Source organism: Drosophila takahashii, chromosome 2L, assembly GCF_030179915.1.
Source record: "Drosophila takahashii strain IR98-3 E-12201 chromosome 2L, DtakHiC1v2, whole genome shotgun sequence".
Lineage (NCBI taxonomy): Eukaryota > Metazoa > Arthropoda > Insecta > Diptera > Drosophilidae > Drosophila > Drosophila takahashii.
Genome location: NC_091678.1, coordinates 10,480,258 through 10,498,813, shown reverse-complemented (window position 1 = coordinate 10,498,813; position 18,556 = coordinate 10,480,258). Strand labels below are relative to the sequence as shown.

General features: G+C 41.0%; 1 protein-coding gene across 2 annotated transcripts in view; it reads left to right on the top strand.

Moving 5' to 3' along the window:
• Nucleotides 1-16,418, top strand: part of Dyrk2 (Dual-specificity tyrosine phosphorylation-regulated kinase 2) — a 52,537-nt gene extending 36,119 nt beyond the window's left edge. The window contains exons 3-9 of one of the 2 annotated variants that reach the window (XM_017147378.3): nucleotides 2,113-2,326; nucleotides 2,779-3,142; nucleotides 4,137-4,309; nucleotides 4,371-4,648; nucleotides 12,157-12,295; nucleotides 12,365-12,536; nucleotides 14,349-16,418. In XM_017147378.3, the coding sequence (XP_017002867.2) occupies nucleotides 2,303-2,326; nucleotides 2,779-3,142; nucleotides 4,137-4,309; nucleotides 4,371-4,648; nucleotides 12,157-12,295; nucleotides 12,365-12,536; nucleotides 14,349-15,373 (2,175 nt within the window). In that variant the 5' untranslated portion in view covers nucleotides 2,113-2,302 and the 3' untranslated portion in view covers nucleotides 15,374-16,418. Of the gene's footprint in view, nucleotides 1-2,112; nucleotides 2,327-2,507; nucleotides 2,713-2,778; nucleotides 3,143-4,136; nucleotides 4,310-4,370; nucleotides 4,649-12,156; nucleotides 12,296-12,364; nucleotides 12,537-14,348 lie in introns of those variants that run through there. The other variant, XM_070218313.1, reaches the window with a different exon arrangement.
• Nucleotides 16,419-18,556: the final 2,138 nt, after the last annotated feature.

Sequence of the window (18,556 nt, the reverse complement as noted above, 5' to 3'; positions counted from 1 at the left end):
TAGTTGAGCTGACGGGGACTCTAAGTGGATTATGCAATGGGGAGAAATAAAAAATGGGCGCTTACCAAATTAAAGCGGGTTGTTTTTTCTTATATATAGAGGGGGGTAAACTTTCGTTTGGACCTTAAACATAATTTCGCAATTGGATTAAGATGACTAAGAAATAAATCAGCGCGGTATCGCTTTGAATTGACCACTTCGATCTGAAATGTGATACGATATCGATCTGTCGTTTGGAGGTTTCTCTCTATATTTCTGAAGTTTGATTTGACTTGTTCAATGCGAACCGTCAATGCCAAATCTACCCAAGCACAGAGCTTGGCCAAAAACATCTTCGTTCAACATTGAGACAGACATTTGAAATTCAGTGTCATTAATAGAAATTGCAGACATTATTGGGTGGGTGTCAAAGCAATGACAAACGATCCCCAATGATCTTGACGTTTCTCAATTGGAATCAATGCAAAGGCAAAAGCAAAAACCGGCGTCATAAAATGTCGATAAATGGTTCGATTGCTGGGGCGTGTAATTGTTGGACTTACTTACAATTGACGGCAGTCCGCACTGTCTCAATTGATTTGTCATTTAAATCTGGGAGAACAATGCGTACTTTTGACCGTCAGCAACGAGAGACACCTTTTCAAAGGTCTCTAAATTTAGCCATAATTGTTCAACCTTGCCAAGAGCTTAGGTACAAAGTGTGGGGTTCAAAAAACTTTCGCTTATCAAACTTCGAGCAGACACAATGTGAAACTGGTCCTGACTTTTGGTCTCTCTGCACAAATGGCTAAACTCAAACAGACGGAAAATGGCAAGCCCAAAAAGTGCATTTAATGACTGACAACCTGAATGACTGACTGAGTGAGCTGTTGTTGTTGTTGGTAGCTAACCGGGTAACTTTATCCAACTCCAACAAAAGTAGGGAAAAGAAACAAGTAGAGCTAACGACTTAACAAGCAGACAACACAGAAATGTACCCTGTGATGCCTTGGAAAGCCTCGAACTCAGCCCCCAATGCAGTACTCCTTCAAACCCCACAGTAACTGTCAGTTTGATGAAGAAAACGAATGCTGTAAATTACGATTTTATGACAGAAAAGTTTTAAAAGCCAATAAATTTAACTGAGCATGCCGAACCGCAAAAGATATAGAGAGACAGCTGAAATGAAAATAAAAATGCTAGACAAAATGGTTAAGTAAAATAGATACTAGTCGAGTGGTTACCACTGTCAGGGGTACCACAAACTTTTTTTCGGGACTTTGGACTAAGGTGCAGTGAGAGAAAATCTTGTTAAAGAAACTGGTAATATAAGATCTATATATTTTTATAATAATCAGTCACAATAATTTCATTACAGTGCACTTCCGAAAAACTGCTTTTATTATGCCTCTATTCATAAGGAAACTTCCCAAACAAACCGAACTTCCCGCCGCACTTAGGGTGGCTTTAGTGTTTTGAAAAGGGTTAGGATTATTATGCATATTGAGTGCGAGTTCGAGCTTGGTATCCCTTACAACAAACGTTCAAACTGTCAAATGCACAACGAGCCAAAATAAAAACAAAAAAAAAAAGGGCAAGAGAAAAAGGCCAATAATTGGCCATGACTTTGGTTTCCGAGTTTTTATGCCTGTCAGCCAAACCGGCCGTTGCAATCGGTGGAATGGGAATGGGAACTGTGTGGAACTGGGTAGGGTTTTTCGGGGGTCTACGACGACTACGACTGGTTCTTTACGACCCTTTTGGGGAAAATATGAATAAAGTTTTCGGGTCTTTTGATGAGGCCGCTTGTCGTCGCCCGCCTTGACAATGAAAACTGCTAACTGGTAGCTGACGGACTGCTGGCGTTCTTGTTGTCGGCATTTTGAGTTAGTTATGGTATATGAACTGTGCCCCATGCCATGTCATTGATATTTCGGGGGCGTTGCTGTTTACCATTTATCGTTATATTTATGGTGTGCACTTGAAATGCGCATCGCCCGCTGATTCTATATTATTTATGATTATTATATTTCCTTTACTTTGCGTTAGTTACCGGGAAAAGGGTTAAAAAGTCAAGGGTTTAAAGACTTGCAACGTCCATTTCTTATAGACCTTCTCCTTTTTTCTTTGCAGTTGGCACCCAACAACCAAAACAAATGCAAATGTGCGCCCCAAAGACATATTACCCCGAAAGTTATCAATAATTGTTTGCCGGAAGAGGAGATACGACTCAAACAGTTAAGCACACCGGGCTCAGGGTTACTATTCTTTGTGGATACGTTTCTCTTTTGGATAAAATCGACAACACAGCGAAGTCGGCACAATGTTGGATCGATGCGAAATGCCGGTAAGTATTGGTCTTTATATCTATAATAAGGAGGAAGTAAACAAATCATTAATAAGCTGAGAATTTTAAAACTAGACTATCCAAGATTAATCTATTCAGAGCTTGAATTTTTTGTTGTTCAGAGTTTGTTAGAGTTTTCTGGAGATTGTAATATTTTTACACTCTCCTTTGGAATTTACTGTCAAGAAAATATTTGATATATTTGTACAACAAATATATTTTTATGAACAAGTATAAGAGAAAGTAGAAGACTAACCAAAATGAAATGGAAAAAGATACGCAAACGTATTGTTAATCGGGAGTTCAGCCAGAAAGTATGCCTGTTTTTGCGGCACCAAGTCACGGGATATCAGCTTCTTCATTCAGATCTCGTTACCTTCCCGGGAGTATGCAGCAATATTCCATGATAACTCACCAAAAACTTACTAATGATGTTCTTGTTTCCCCTGCAGATCCAGCTGGACAACGAGAAATTGCGACGGGATGTTCGGTTGTCGGGCTCTCGACTCGATTTGCCACAACTGTGCAATGGCTCGCGACGATTGGATGGCCACAACAACCATGTGGCTGTCAATGAGTCCGCGGTGACAACGACATCCCTAAATGGAAATGGGAACAGCAATGGCAACAGCAACATCAACAACAACATTGGATCGCCCGTCTCCTCATCGACAACAAACAGCAGTAATGGCGGCGGCAACGAGCGCGGCTCCTCCACAAAATCCAACAGCAGCAGTGGCAGCGGCAGCTCGGGCAACTCGGCCAGCAGCACAGGAAGTGCCGAGCTCAAATGCAACACGCCCATGACGCCATCTGGTAAGCAGAACCATCTCCATTAACCCTTTGCTTGCCGGGTGGCAGGAAATATTTCCCATTTTCATAGTACTTGGCCAAACAGCACAGAAAGAAAACTGCAGTGCCTTTTTGGCAGGTTCTTTATCCTTTTTAAGCTTATTTTTTAGTAATGTTTAATTAAATTAAAATTAAAATAGCCTGAATGGATTTAGATTACTATTAAAAAAGGAACAATTTCATTTTTAAACATATTTATGTATTTTTTAAAAATTTGTAGGTTGCACAGAGAACTGTATTTACTTTAGTTTAATGTTAGATTTATCCTGGCTGGATTTTATTTAAAAGCTATTAAGGGTACCGAAAACCAATTTAAAAGTTAACAGATGGAAAAACATTAAAATTTTTATAAAAAATGGTTTTATTTTTAAAAAATCATAAAAATTTATAAATACTATAAGTATTTATTTTTAGGAAGGAGATAGCTTAACACATAACATCCAAAATTTAAGAATAGTATACAAATCTACCATCAGTGGGTTTACTTCACCCTCAATGAGGTCGGATAAGAGGCTGCCCGTTTGGGGCCAAAACCAAAGAGTAGCGATGCTTTGTGCGTTTGCTGGTTTGCATCGCTGCAGCCCAATGCCAATTAGTTGAGCACGCCCTCCAGGCATTTGGTGGCCACACTCCATCATTCCCCAGCTCTCTAATTAATTTTATATACATCTAAAAAAAAACAAGTAAAATGGCATTGAGGTCAGGGTCAATAGGGTTTTAAAGTGGCAGTTGCCACATGGGAAAATTCTCAATTACCTGTTCACTTGGTTACAAAAAGAGTAAAAGGACGAGTTGTTTCAGTGGAGAGCAGTAAGCACGAAAATGCTTTTAGGCATGATGGAAATAAAATTAATGCTGGGAAGGCAAATAAAGAATATCAAAAAGCTTTTAAATTTGCCAATCTGGTGAATAAGTGAATAATTTCTAACACATAATTTCCTTAAAAATTTTTGAACAGAACTGGTAAAGAAGTACCGCAATTACCTAACCGATCAGGAGTTCGAGGAGCTCAAGGTGTACAAGGAGGTCTGGTACTTTGGCCAGCACGCCAGCAAGAACTACAACAAACCCGCCCCCACAGCCAACACCACCAATCTGGGCTATGATGATGATAATGGCAACTACAAGATCGTAAGTGCAGGCTGGAAATAACATTAAAATATTATTTAATATTTATTTCTATATTTTACAGATCGAACACGATCACATAGCCTTCCGTTACGAGATCCTGGAGGTAATTGGCAAAGGCAGCTTCGGCCAGGTTATCAGGGCGCTGGATCACAAGACCAACACACACGTGGCCATCAAGATCATAAGGAACAAGAAGCGTTTCCTCAACCAGGCCGTCGTCGAGCTCAATATCCTCGATGAGCTGCGCGAAAAGGATGCGGATGGATCTCACAATGTCATACACATGCTCGACTACACTTATTTCCGCAAGCATTTGTGCATCACCTTTGAGCTGATGAGGTGAGTTTGATTATGGTTTCTGCAACTTCTTCTTCTGACGTCAATGCAGTTGGGTTTTGTTTTTGCCAGTCACGGGAAAAAAAGTGAAGTTGGCTTTTACTGTCTTCAATTAAATGCGCGTATAACTCGCATTTCTATTAACATTCTGCCAATTATTGCTCGCCAACTTTCGTTGCGTGATTCTTGGCCATAAAATTTGGCTATTATTAATTTCCCTGCTCCAAGTACCTAGCACGCATTGCGATATGAGAAGTTGGTCCCCGTTTCTGCCCCTTGAAGCACACATATGTGCGTTTTCTGCAGGTTTTCCCATTGTCTTCCAGTTAAGTTTTATTGGCCTGTTTGTGTGTTGAGTTCGGTTTGCCATTTCATAAGGCCATAAATCCTGCCTGCGCCATAAATGCTCTCAAGTGGTTCTCATAATTCTTTTTACGAGTTTTTCAAATTAATTTATTAAAGGGTGTGGGTTTCCCCATCCCAGTGCATAAATTCTTTAATATTAGAACTTGGTTAACAATATAAATATCTATTTAATTTCCTGCCCCCCGTAATTTACATGCCACAAAAGCGCAAACAACTGACAGACGCAGACACAATCGAAACAGCAACAGACCGCAAACGCCGCTCGGCCATCAATTTCAATTTAAATGTTGAATGTTGTGTGGCCTACTTGCAGGCGCAGGAAAATGCATTTCCACACCCCCTGGCTTTCCGCTTTCCATGTGTTTTTTGCCCCGTAGGAAAACCTGTTGTGTGTGGGCCTTTTTATTTTTAGTGTGTGTATATAGGCAGAAATCTAATTGATTGACAGCATTGAAATCCGCTGAGCAGCTCAGGTGTTGACTATTATATAGAGGGTAGCTTCGAGGGAGGCTTATGTCAGAGTTTAGACAGCAGGCAACGCAAATATGGTAAAAATAAATCCCCAAAGAAGACGGAAGCGGCACGCGATGCAACAGTCAAAGTTGAAGAAAGCGAACGGTGAAGGTCGGCGGTCTTGTAAGTTGTTTCCTTTTACGGGTGGTAAAGCCCCGCACTACCAAAATAAAAGCCTACCTCGAGTCTTCCCATTGAGCTTGACATTTCCGTCAGCCGACGGACGACTAATTTGTCTTAATTGCAGGCAAAAAAAAAATACAAGTTAACATTTATTTTTTGCAAGTTGACATTTTTGAGAACTGATTTGGGGTTTCTAAATTCAAATGGGCCAGTGGCACGCCATCAAAGCGAGAGGCCCGAATAATCCTAATTTGCAGGCGACAGTCAAAAATCGATGGGTAGACAAAATTAAATCGCTGTAACCCACTCCCAGGCAGTCAAAGAAATTTAATTAATTATTTGCTCTGCGACTAATTAGCCGCAAAATTGTTTTTCGTTTTCGTTTCTTCTGCTTGGAGTGAGCACTTAGTGTTTTAATTATTTTTTATACCCGTTACTCGTAGAGTAAAAGGGTATACTAGATTCGTGCAAAAGTATGTAACAGCTAGAAGGAAGCGTTTCCGACCCCATAAAGTATATATATTCTTGATCAGGGTAACTAGCCGAGTCGATCTAGCCATGTCCGTCTGTCCGTCTGTCCGTCTGTCCGTCTGTCCGTCTGTCCGTCTGTATGAACGCTGAGATCTCAGAAACTACAAAAGCTAAAAGGTTGAGATTTCCCACACATATTCTTTGGCTTCCTACGCAGCGCAAGTTTATTTTAGCTGAGCGCCACGCCCCCTCTAACGCCCACAATCGCCCACTAACGATTTTAAAATGGGTCCTGCGCCCACATCTTTAAAGATTTCCGAGAAGTATAAATGCAATTTTGTTGTGTATATTTATACCTATCGAAATGTAGAAGACATTTTTCAAATCGGACCATTCATTAAAAAGTTATACGCTTTATAAATTGTCAACATATATCTATCTCCCTCGCACTCCCTTTAGCTGAGTTACGATTATTAGTCGGGACACCAACCCGACACAGCGTTCGCACTCCCTTTAGCTGAGTGACGGGTATTAGATAGTCGGGACACCAACCCGACTATAGCGTTCTCTCTTGTTTTTAAGTAAGTTTTCCCCGCTGCGGACAAAGTTTTTGCCTGCAAGTGACCAGGGGACCGGGGAACCACCGCATTGACAACTCAGCGGCAAGTTTTAAAGTTTGTTTTGAACGAGTAAACAAATTGTATGGCAAGTTTTACGTAATTAAATTTACGTGCACGCAATTTAACTAGCATGGCATGAGGGGCTGAAAAATTCCTCCAACGAAATGATTTAATCTAGCAGATTAGAAAAAACCTAACTTTCCTGCGGTTTAATTGAAAGAAATTAGAAAAAGTTAATTTGATCAAAGCCCATTTCCTTTGAGCTGAAAATGATATAACCACTATGGTCTCCCATTTTTCGTCTTTGTAAATGAGGAAAACATTTTCGGTGGAGACCGGTTCCCCACAATCTGATTAGCTAATTAGCCAACGGACACCAGAGTGTGTCTGCAAATATGAAACCTAATCCGAGTCCCTAAAGTGACACACTTATTTCACCTCCACACAGAGACAGAGTCACATTCAAGGACTTTATTACGTCGAAAAAGGACATCCCTGGGATGGGATGAACTAAATTGACGCCAAGTGACACATTTCGCACACAGAGCCACAGCTACCATGTATATTTTTGGGTGATTTTCCACATTCGACCCTGGCAGGTGGCATTCTCAGTCTTGTTTCAGCATTATGAGCCACATAATTTACAGCGACAGCGATAAAATGAGAGCTGCCAAAGTGCCAAAGACAGCCAACACACATACCGGGGCCCCCATAACTATGCAGCATATTGTCCCAGCGAGAATGACGCTGCTCCTTTTTGGCCGCAAACAAGAACGAGCTTCGGGCCTTGTGGATGTGGCCAAGTTTCTGGGTCTGTGAGAGAGAGTCTGTGGGTGTGTGTCAAGCACATAAATTTCAGCTAATGTTGCCCGGGGGGACCTCTTCATCCTCCCCCACCGCTTCCAATGTCAGCGACTTCCTCTCCCAACTCAGCGGGCATTCGCTATGCAATGTGTCATGATTTAATTTCAATTTTTATGGCTCATAACGAGATCAGCTGGCGATAATCGTCGGAGAATCAATTTCTGAAATTAACAGGATATTAGATTTAATGGGACATTGTGGTTTAACTTGGAAATAAATTAGTTGCAAATAAATTTTTATCTAAAAATGTGTTTATCCAGCACTTAAAGATTTTAAAATATAAAGTCCTTTAAATTAAAATTTTATTGGTTATATAAAATTATATATAAATTATTTGGAAATAAATATTCATCGATGAAAGGCTGAAATCATTAAATTCCAAATGTTGCAACTTAGGGTTTAATAATTTAAAGAGTAATCCTTTTCCCAAAAATTATTACAATGTTAAATAATGAGGTATTAAAATAAAATTTGTATGCAAGATTGGTTCTTATTTACATTTACATATTTTAAATCCTATAAAAACCAATAAGTTGTAATATACCTGGTGACCCACTTCTCCACCACAACTTTATCCATTTCAAAGCCAATCAATGTCAAACAGATGCAGCATGTGACCGCCTGTCATCAGGCGTGTAATTGACTATTCCAGACATGCCCACCGCCAACGGGAAAGTGACATGGACATAGACAACTGACGGGATGTCGTCGTCAGTCCGCTGCCTTTGGTCATGTGGGGAAAAAGGACGACAGGACGAAATGATTTTTAATTAAAATGCAACATGCGGCGTGCGTATGGGCAGGGGGCGTGGTCATGCAAATGAGCACAGGTCCTGCAAGTTTATTCTTTTTAATTAATTTTTGCACTCAGCGCGCGTGTAAATTGCAATTAGGGACGAGCGGCAAGGACGAGTTCGCGGATTGAGTTACCAGGAGAATAAATACTCGAGAGGGGCTGTTGGTGTCCGTGTCAGCTGTTCGACGGATGTTGATGTTGATGTAGGTTATTATTATGCCGTGCCATGGCACAGTAATTACCGCTAATTGACATTTCCCAGGCATTAAGTTTGTTTTGCTTCTACGCCCGTCGCCCGTCGACAGATAGAAGCCAGTTAACATGGCCAAGGCCAAGTCATTTATCATCCACTAAAAGGTAAATTCGCCTCTAGTTCCACTCCACCCCATCTCACCATCAGGATATTTTTCTACATTTCTGTGATTATTTACGGTTCGACTACGTAGCTGCCGGCTGTCATACAGCCGTCGACTAATTAAAATGCCGCACAACGACGGACCAAAAAGGATATTCTGCGGGAAAATGTGGCCAGTCCTTGGGACTGGGAGGCAGAAAAGCAAGGTCACAAACGTCCCAGCCAGGGACAGCATCATTAATTCAAAGGCAGCTTCTCGGTTAAGCCGGCTTAACTTGGAATATTTATGGATATTTAAGAAGAAATTAGGTAGAAAATGTGCGCTAGAGTCAAACTTTTTGTGGAAAGACCTCGTAAATACCACATGAAAGGTGGCCTACTGTAATCGATAACCGCAAAATAAAATTAATTCCGCCTTCAACTCCATTCGAACGTTGAAATTCGCTATGCTAATGTAGACAGGACACCTTTTCCCCATCACACTCACTTGTCAATCAATGGCAATCACTTTTCGCTTTCACCCGGCAGGGAAACCAATATAAAATTTATGCTAAAATTTGCCCGAAAGCTACGAAAAAGTTTATTTTCGAGCTCACACAGTGAAGGTGACACCATTCTTGACGTGGGAGACAAGTTTATTTTCTCACAACACTGGCATTTTACGGTGCTGAGATGTGGATTATAGAGTTTTAATTTAACAGAAAAAAAAGTCTGAAAAATAAGAAAACCATTAAATGAAGACCTTCAATCTTCTCTCTGCATTTCTTGTTTATTGGGGGCGTCATCCGATTTTCCCGGCTTTGTTTATCCGAATTCACTTTCACTAGCCTCTGGCATTATTTTGCTCCATTTTTGGTGTGCTAAATGCAAGGCATTAGTGGCTCGTTACAATTGCATGTTGCAGTTGCATCGTCGCAGGGGCAAATAATCAATCAAATTACCAGCGGAATTTCGGCACGGAAAAGCGGGCCGGAAAAAGACGCCTCAGGCAAAAAAGAAACAATTTTCAAGTTCATGGCAGACTCATGGACTTTTGGCATTGGTTCTCCGCCGCCGACTGTGTGGCATGTCATAATGCAGTTATAATATGCCGACTTGTAAGCATACACTGTCCCGATTCGCCGATTGAAATTATGACATTTTGATGATTTTCTTATTGGTTTGTTATAGACTCGTCTGTTTGCCAAACGAAAATACCTCCCACAGCCGCTCGTCATCTATTTTGGATTTTCGGCTGTAAATATTGATTTTACAGCCAGCCTTTTCTTTAAAGCCTAAAGTCACTTTAAGGCCTGCTATTTTGGCATTCATTCTCACAGGCGGCGCCAGTTGCAATGTAAAATGAAAGTTTTCAAATTAAAAGCCTCGTGACCTTTGCGGTCTGGGTGGGATATTTTCCCTCCCCATTCTAGCCGCCTGAGCCTGAGTGTTTCCCAACGATTTGACAGTCATCCATGCCATTATGTGCCTTTAGCTGTGGGGGAGGAGACGACGAGAAAACGTCCTTGGCACTCTGTTAGCTCAATCAGCTTAGCGCGCTTTTAAACACTCTTAGCGGTTTTGGGAGAGAGTGTGTGTGTTAGCCTGTCCGTATGCTGACATAAATTTAAATTGGATTACTACATGTACAAGCTGTAAAACATGGCTCAAAGCCTCAAGACACGATTAAAATGTTAAAAGTCACTCGCACTAAAATGTAGAGCTTTAAAAAGGCAAATAAAAAGTTAGGGACCTTTTAGAAGGATATAATTCGAAGTCTAAAAGAGGAAACGTTTTTGAAATAATTTTTTTTATATGTAAAAGATATAATTTTATTAGGGTAAAAACGTTTCATATTACTCTTCGAATCCGAAATTGAAACTGTGTTCTCAAAAATATTCCCAGACGCAAGGATCCTAAGAAAAAGGTCCTTAAAAAAAAATTAAAATTTTTTTAACGGAATTACATATAATCGAAAGAAGACATATTATTATATTTAAGATATGATTGCTTTCAAAAATATATGAAATTCATTAAACTGTGTAGAAATTCATATTCCCTAGCTTCAATTGGTTCAACCTTTAGTGATTCATCTGGTCCCACACAAAAGTCCCGATTCCTTTCATGCCGGGAGCAGTTATTACTTTTGGCCATCCACCAATCTCTTTTATATAGGTCAAACATGTCAAAGCAGCACTCATGAGCAGGCGATAAAGTTATTGATAGCGACGATGTGTATATAACAGCTTATATGGGGGAAAACGGAAATGAAGGCGAGTTCAATAAATTGAGATCTGTGTGGTGATGAACGGCAGGACATTTCTTGGCCAGATGGAGTAGGAAGACAAATATCTTACCCTCTGACGTGGCCTCTGAAAGTCATCAATCATCGATTGCCAAAATACTGGCAACAACAATTGACCAAACTTTTCATCAACGAGCATATTACACCCACCGACTGTAATCTTGGGCATTTATTTTTTTTTTATCCTTTTGTGGTTGCATTGACATTGAGGGAATGAAACTTCCTTTGTTATCAGTTAATTAATCGACATAAACTGCGAGTGCAGTAAACATGGCACAGAAATCGCAAAGTAAACAAAAACAGCGAAAGGGTTGACAAAGTCAGGGGACAATTTTAATATCCCAAGGAGGAGGTTTACGTACACAGTGGTTATTATTAAAAGGATTGAACAAACAGAACACTATTGTAATATATAAACGGTGATATTTTTGGGCAAGTTGTGTACCTACTTCTCAGTCCTGAATTCCTTAAATACTTGTTATATTGTTAGGAATGATACAAATTCTTTAAAACCCACTGTATAAATCGCTATGGTACTCTTAAAATTACTTAAAGATTCGAGATTATCACTTTAACAAGTTCTTATAAAATTTTCAAATATATATCTTCATTTAAATTACTTACGATAAAAATAGTGAAAAAATCTGTAGCCCCTTGTTTATTTTTTTAAAAATTATTTTAAAATTAAGACCGTTTCTTGCCCCACTGTTTGTCATTGTTTGGCAGCTCTTTTTGGCTTGATTTGCCACCATTTCGGTATCGTTCTATTGTCGTCTCCCGACTGACTGCTCATGACTGGCATTGTCGATATTGTTGTTGCTGACGTAGAACGTTATCGTTGTATGCCCAAATTCGTGCCCGACATGCAATGGGAATTAATTCAGTGCATGTTGCCGGCATTATAGTATATGTACGTGGCACATCGAAGGGCTTATAGCGGCCGGCATTTGGCTAGTGACTCCTTGTTGTCTTCTCCATTTGCGAGAGTGTCTCTTGTTTTGTCAACGATTCCGATTCCGAATCCGATGGGGGTTTGTCGCTGACTCATGTTTGAGTCAAGTCTCTTTTACAATGAAGGGTTGAACTACTAATACAACAATTCGTCCCTTGTCCTTACAGCTTGAACCTGTACGAATTGATAAAGAAGAACAACTACAATGGATTCAGCATGAGTCTCATACGACGCTTCTGCAACTCGATTGTGAAGTGCCTGCGTTTGCTCTACAAGGAAAACATCATTCACTGTGATCTCAAGCCGGTAAGTGCTGTGGATTTAATTAAATATTTTCGCCTCAACTAATATACTTTTTAAAATTCAATATATTAGGAGAACATCTTGCTCAAACAGCGCGGTAGCAGCTCCATAAAAGTCATCGACTTTGGCAGCTCATGCTACGTGGATCGCAAAATCTATACCTACATCCAATCGAGGTTCTACCGCTCCCCGGAGGTGATTCTCGGCCTGCAATACGGCACCGCCATCGATATGTGGAGCTTGGGTAAGTGTGTGCTCGCTTTTAATTAAAAAAGCATCCTGGCCAGTTTGTGTTCCCAAGTGGGCTGGAAAACATGTGCAGGTTGCAATGAAATTTTAAATGCTTGCTGCCCTGCATTTGGCAGGCAAATTTATGGCCCACACACGGGTTGGCCCTATAAATATCCCCGGCAATGGTGGGAAGGATTAAATATTTAACATTTGTGGGTTATATTGCACGTGTTTCTAGGACATAGGGTGTACCGAGGGAAGATAACCTCATTTAAAAATATTTATTAAAAATAAATATTGAACATAGTGCAGTGATTTAAGGAAACATAGGGTTTACTGAGGTTTTATTATTTATTTATTAAAAATAATAATTTTGAACATAGTGTAGTGTGTTAAGGAAACCTAAGTTCTAATTTTCTATTTTTTTTAACAACTAGAGGAAAGCTACTTAGATGTTAGTCCTCGGATATTCTTTCTCGCAGCAAAGCTATTCCACTTTGCCCGTTCAATTGACCTAGCCCAAAAGCGAAAAGCTCAGCCAAGTGTAAGAACACGCACTAGGCCAATTAGTAGCAACAGGCAAAAGGCGAAGGCGGAAAAGGACCTCCTCCAACCGACCGAACAATGAGATATCGACGAAGGTGCCGGAGGTGCGGTTCACGGGGGGGGCAACACTCAACAAGTGCCGCTGCCCCACTTGAAGTTTATGTATACAATAATTTTGCCCAGCCCCGGACCTTTAGCAGCCACTCCTGGCCTCATCGTGCACATCCTTTTAGCGCCCATTTCCGACCACAGCCACGTCCGGTCAGCAGCAAAAGCTGAAGCAGAAGCAGAAACAGAGCTCCGTCGACAACAAAGGACTCATTAAATGTGCGCACGGACGTGAGGTCCTGCGGTGGCAGGTTGTTATTTCTGGGCCCTAATAAAAGCCAGCTCAGTTTATTTTTATCCGCCGTCTTGGGCTTCTTCGTGAGTTACACTGAGCACTGAGCATATAGTGTAAGTGTAGGCAATGGAAATGGGTTACGTGCGGAATGATGTGAGCTCTTAGCAAACTCAGCTCCCCCATCTGCAATAGATACGTGTGGGCTTGATTGCTTTCAGCTTCATTAGGTAAATGAGGTTGCAGGGAGAGAAAAAGTCCCAGGTGTGCAGGCTGGACAGCAAAGTAGGTAGTATATAGTTTCAGATAGGTTGCATATCAGATTAATGGGGTTGGGCTAAGCAGATGAGCTTTAAAGTGACTGAAAGAAGTTTGGAATTCGAGTAATAAAAGCAAAACTGTTGCAAACATTTTACAAGAAAATTTCTCTTTGATTTTTCATAGAATAATTGATAGCAGAAAACCCTTGATTGGTTTGTTTTCCTATGAAAAGCCTTGGTCATCTCTAAACTTGATTCAAAGTAAAAGTCTGTTTTGCTTATTCAACAATCCATTCCATTTTGTGCCATTCATGTTCAGTTACTGAAATAAGAATCAACTGCAAAGTGAGATGAATAGCCACAATTGAGAGGAAAACTATTGAGTCACAAAATGTCAATCAAAGGCCTTGATTCGGTCATCTTGCAGTGACATCTCTCCTTGACTGATCAACCAACCAATCCACCAGAACTCTCGAGTCTCAAAGTCCATTAGAAAATGCCGTAGAAAATAAATAATCTGGGGACACGTGTTGGCCAAGTCACAAAGTCAAGGTCAATGCGCCTGCCTGTTTGACCGCCCGAAATGACTGCAGCAATTCCTGCTGTCCCCCATCGAGCACCGAAAATCAATACTAATTATATGTCAACCTCTCTGTCCTCTCCGTTTATTTTTTTATAGGCTGCATTCTGGCCGAGCTGTACACGGGCTTCCCACTCTTCCCCGGCGAGAACGAGGTGGAGCAACTGGCCTGCATCATGGAGGTGCTGGGTCTGCCGCCCAAGGTGCTCATCTCGGTGGCCAGGAGGCGTCGCCTGTTCTTCGATTCCCGCGACGCGCCGCGCTGCATAACCAACACCAAGGGACGCAAACGGACGCCGGGCAGCAAGTCGCTGGCTCAGATTCTGCACTGCCAGGACCGCTACTTCATCGACTTCCTGCAGCGCTGTTTGGAGTGGGATCCCGCGGAGCGCATGACGCCAGACGAGGCGGCCCACCACGAGTTTCTGCAGCCCTCCACCTCCAGTCGCCATCGCAGCTGCCGCATGTCGAGCAGCTCGTCCAGTTCCGGTCTGAACAGTGTGTCCCAGAAGTCTTCCTGCTACAGCTTTTCGGAGATCTCGCCGGGCACCAACGGTGGCCCAGTGGTGGCCTCCATAACCAGCACCACGGCGGTGCACAATGCAGCGATTGCCACCACCAACAAGTCGCGGGTACAGCCGCCGGTCCAGAGTCACGGCCATGCCCAGTCCAATGGACACCTGCCCGATATCAAGTTGAGTGCCAGCGACAAGTACAACAGCATGCAGAAGGTGGCGGTGCGCTCGAAGATCACGTCGAGCGTCTCGGATCTGGAGTCCGTGCAGCAGTACTCGCTGCACCGCATCTACGGAGGAGTCGGCAGTGGCAGCACCCATCACGTTTCGTCGGCGGCCACCAGGAAGCATATAGGAGGCACCGGCAATGGGATTGTGGGCGCCATGACCTCCAAGTATGGCAGCTCGACGCTGGCGCACAACCATCACAATGTGACGCACCACAATGCGTCGACGGCCACGATTGCCACGACCACGCACCACCATCACCACCACGGAGCGGGTGGCCAGCAGCAGCAGTCGTCGTCGGGCGGATCCGCCACCATGGCCATGTCGCACTCACAGTCCACCGGCGATGTCTCCGACAGGGCCATCTTTGGACGGGCTTGACTCCGGGCAAGGCCGACCAAGCTGGAGCTGAAGAAGTGCAAGCTGGTCAACATGATGGACTTCTGGAGCTAGAAGTGGCGTCCACAGCACTGCGCTGATGTCAAGGAGCGGGAGGAGGAGTAGTAGGCGAAGGAATAGACCTCCTCGCACCTAGCTGTAGTTATTATAGGAATTAGAGACGTGTGTGAATTGTATTTGAATGCGAGCGCATTGCTGTTGTACCAACCACTTGCTCCTGGAAAATCCCCGCCCAGCTAAGAGGGAGTCCTTTCTTGCAGCACTTTGCAGTATTCTCAGTTTCCCTGAACCCTATTTTATTTCGCTACTGCCATAGCTAAAGGTATTCACAATCGTATTCGTATTCACCCCCTATCACAAACCTTTTCCGAAAAGTATTCTCTTCCCTCCAACTACCAAGGTGTTGCAAGTCATCCTTTCACACTGTATTCAACATGAACAAACACTTCAAAGATAAAAAACATATACTAAACAAAAGAAAACAGAAGCCAGCTCAAAGGAACAAGATACCCTAGATATAGTCTATTAGATATGGCATATACTAAACATAGTTGTAGACAACATTTGTAACGATTCACCCAACGCATCCCACTCACCCGAACTCAAAGATACATACTTATTTATAGGGTTACGACTCAAATCTGTAACAATTTCATACAGCTTCCATGTCTTTTGCAACAGTATCAAGGCTGTTATTAGTTACATATGCGAAAAGGAAATGTATCTATATCTTAACTGTAATTGTATTCGTAGTTTAAGATCTTGGAGGTTCGATGGCCAACATCAGAGACATCACACTGAAGCAAATCAACTCTTTAGTCTACCAATGCAAGATAAGTTTGAATTCCGCATGGAAGTAAATGAACTATCACCCATCAACCCTATCCACACGGAATACATGTCATAATTTAGTGAAAGAAAAACACATATATTTAATGAACTATAAATCTATTAAAACTAGACGGATAGAGAAACAAAATATGGCCAATATCACAACCGAATAATAAACCAACCCAATATACAATAACTGTAGTGCGCCACATCTATGTAAACCGTATTAGTGGAGGCAAAAGCAAAACCAATAAATACTGTTTTATTCAAATTAAAGTTTGTGTATTGAAAATGTAACAAGACGGCTGACAGTTTAGTAGGAACTTGAGCTGGGTAAGAAGGCTTACCAAATCCAGACTGTAATTTGAACGAAGTTTGTAACCTGTAATCCTGTAAGTTAGATAACACTGTACACAAATTGCAATTTTTGCTCATGACTTTTGGATATATATCACATAGGACTACAATACCTAAGCCTATATATACACAGCTGCGATAGTTTGGAGCTTCTTTCGTATTATTTGTAAATGTTTTCTCTGCCACTCGTCGTAATTATCGCTGATACTTTCTTTATGTGTTTTATTATAAATTTTGACAAAAAAAAAAAAAACAAAAACAAATCCAATTGCAAAACTTGTTTTACAAAGTGTGTTCGAATTTAACGTTTAGTATTAATTGAAAACAATGATAAACTTATAATTATAAAACTATACGTACAGATATATCAATTTTAAATTAATGACGCATATTAATTGTATAGATCAAGAAAACCAACATGTAATCAATTACAATTACAAGAATTACAACAAAAAAAAGAATAAATGAAAAACTATGTACTCAAAAAAGTGTGTTTGCTATATTTTGGGGTCGCGATTTCTCGGTTCATCGGAAAACTTAAAAAATATCTTGTCAATTCTTTAATTTTCAATACAACAATAGCTTCAAATATACTTAGTTTGTATAATAATGCGGTATTTAACCGTTAAAATTATTTTTCAAAGCTAAAAGTCTAGCCTAAAAAATATATTACTGCCTATTTACAGGCTTGCGTTAAATGTAAATATAAGGTAAAATGAAATTTAAGTAAATGTTGAAATGATTTTTCTTTTTTGGTGTTGAACGAATATTTGGACATATAGTCGACCATTATCCAAAATGACTCGGAGATTTGAGCATCGAATGAGTCCTATTATTTTTAGCAGAATTGAATTTAGTTTGATGGTTTATTTTCAACAAGGAATATTTTCCTTTTTTAATTCTGTATCCTGTTTACTAAATGCAGACATAGTTTTAATAAAATAGTTTGTAGCAATGAAGCTTAACAATTTTAAAAACCCAAATTGGATTACCCATTACATAGTAAGAATTTAAGCGGTACCAACATTGTTTATATTAACCAAGCGTTATTAAACTACCTTTTCAAATTTCTTTATAATTATATTTTAGTTTTTATGTTTCTCATAAATTTTTACTCAATGACAAACTTAATCTAAATTATATATTAGCCCGAACGGAAGCGGTTACAGGTTACCAAACTATATTGACTTTATGTACGATCTAATTTCGTCGGCCCGGCTTCTTTGCCTTTCCCAATTTTGGTGTTGGACCTAATGATTCCACGTGACACCATTTGAGTTTGCCGCGAGGGCTCCGCAATAATTTAGTTTTTGTTATTAATCGAATCTTTGGTCGCTCGCATGCATTATGCAATTTCCGACAGCATCTGAAATGAAAACAAAGTTGGCAATTTTTGCGTGTTGTTTAATATTTGTATATTTAGTAGATTGATTGTGATTGAGCTTAAATAGGGCCCTAACTAATAACTGTATCTGCTTAAGCCATTAGTGGATGGTGTCAATAGTTGCTTAATAAATAGTTGACGATTATCCTAAATGACTTGGAGATTTGGGCATCGAATGAGGTTTGAGCATCCGACTGTACTGATCTGAAGATCCCAACCTGTTCCAAAACTTGACAGCTTCAAATGCCCAACGCTTTGTTTTCACTTTTGATTCCCAAGTGCCTGCGTGGGGGTTAACGCAAACGAGTGGTCAGATTTCGGGGAAAGTAGAATTCTAAGTACACGCAGTGGATCAGCCATGAACATATGACTTAATCCCAAGGCCCGACCCATTCTTGAATGAAAAGTAAAAGTTGCCAGCTCACGATCGCAGTTCACACCGACCACAATTCGAATCCGAATTCCCTATGAGGGTCTGGGATCGGGTGTTAAGCACAGGCAGCAGCGGCAGTCGTAAGCGTCATTGAGTCAAAGGTTTATTGACGTACGATGGTGGCTTCTTCAGCGCCTGCTGATCACCGCGATGATCATGA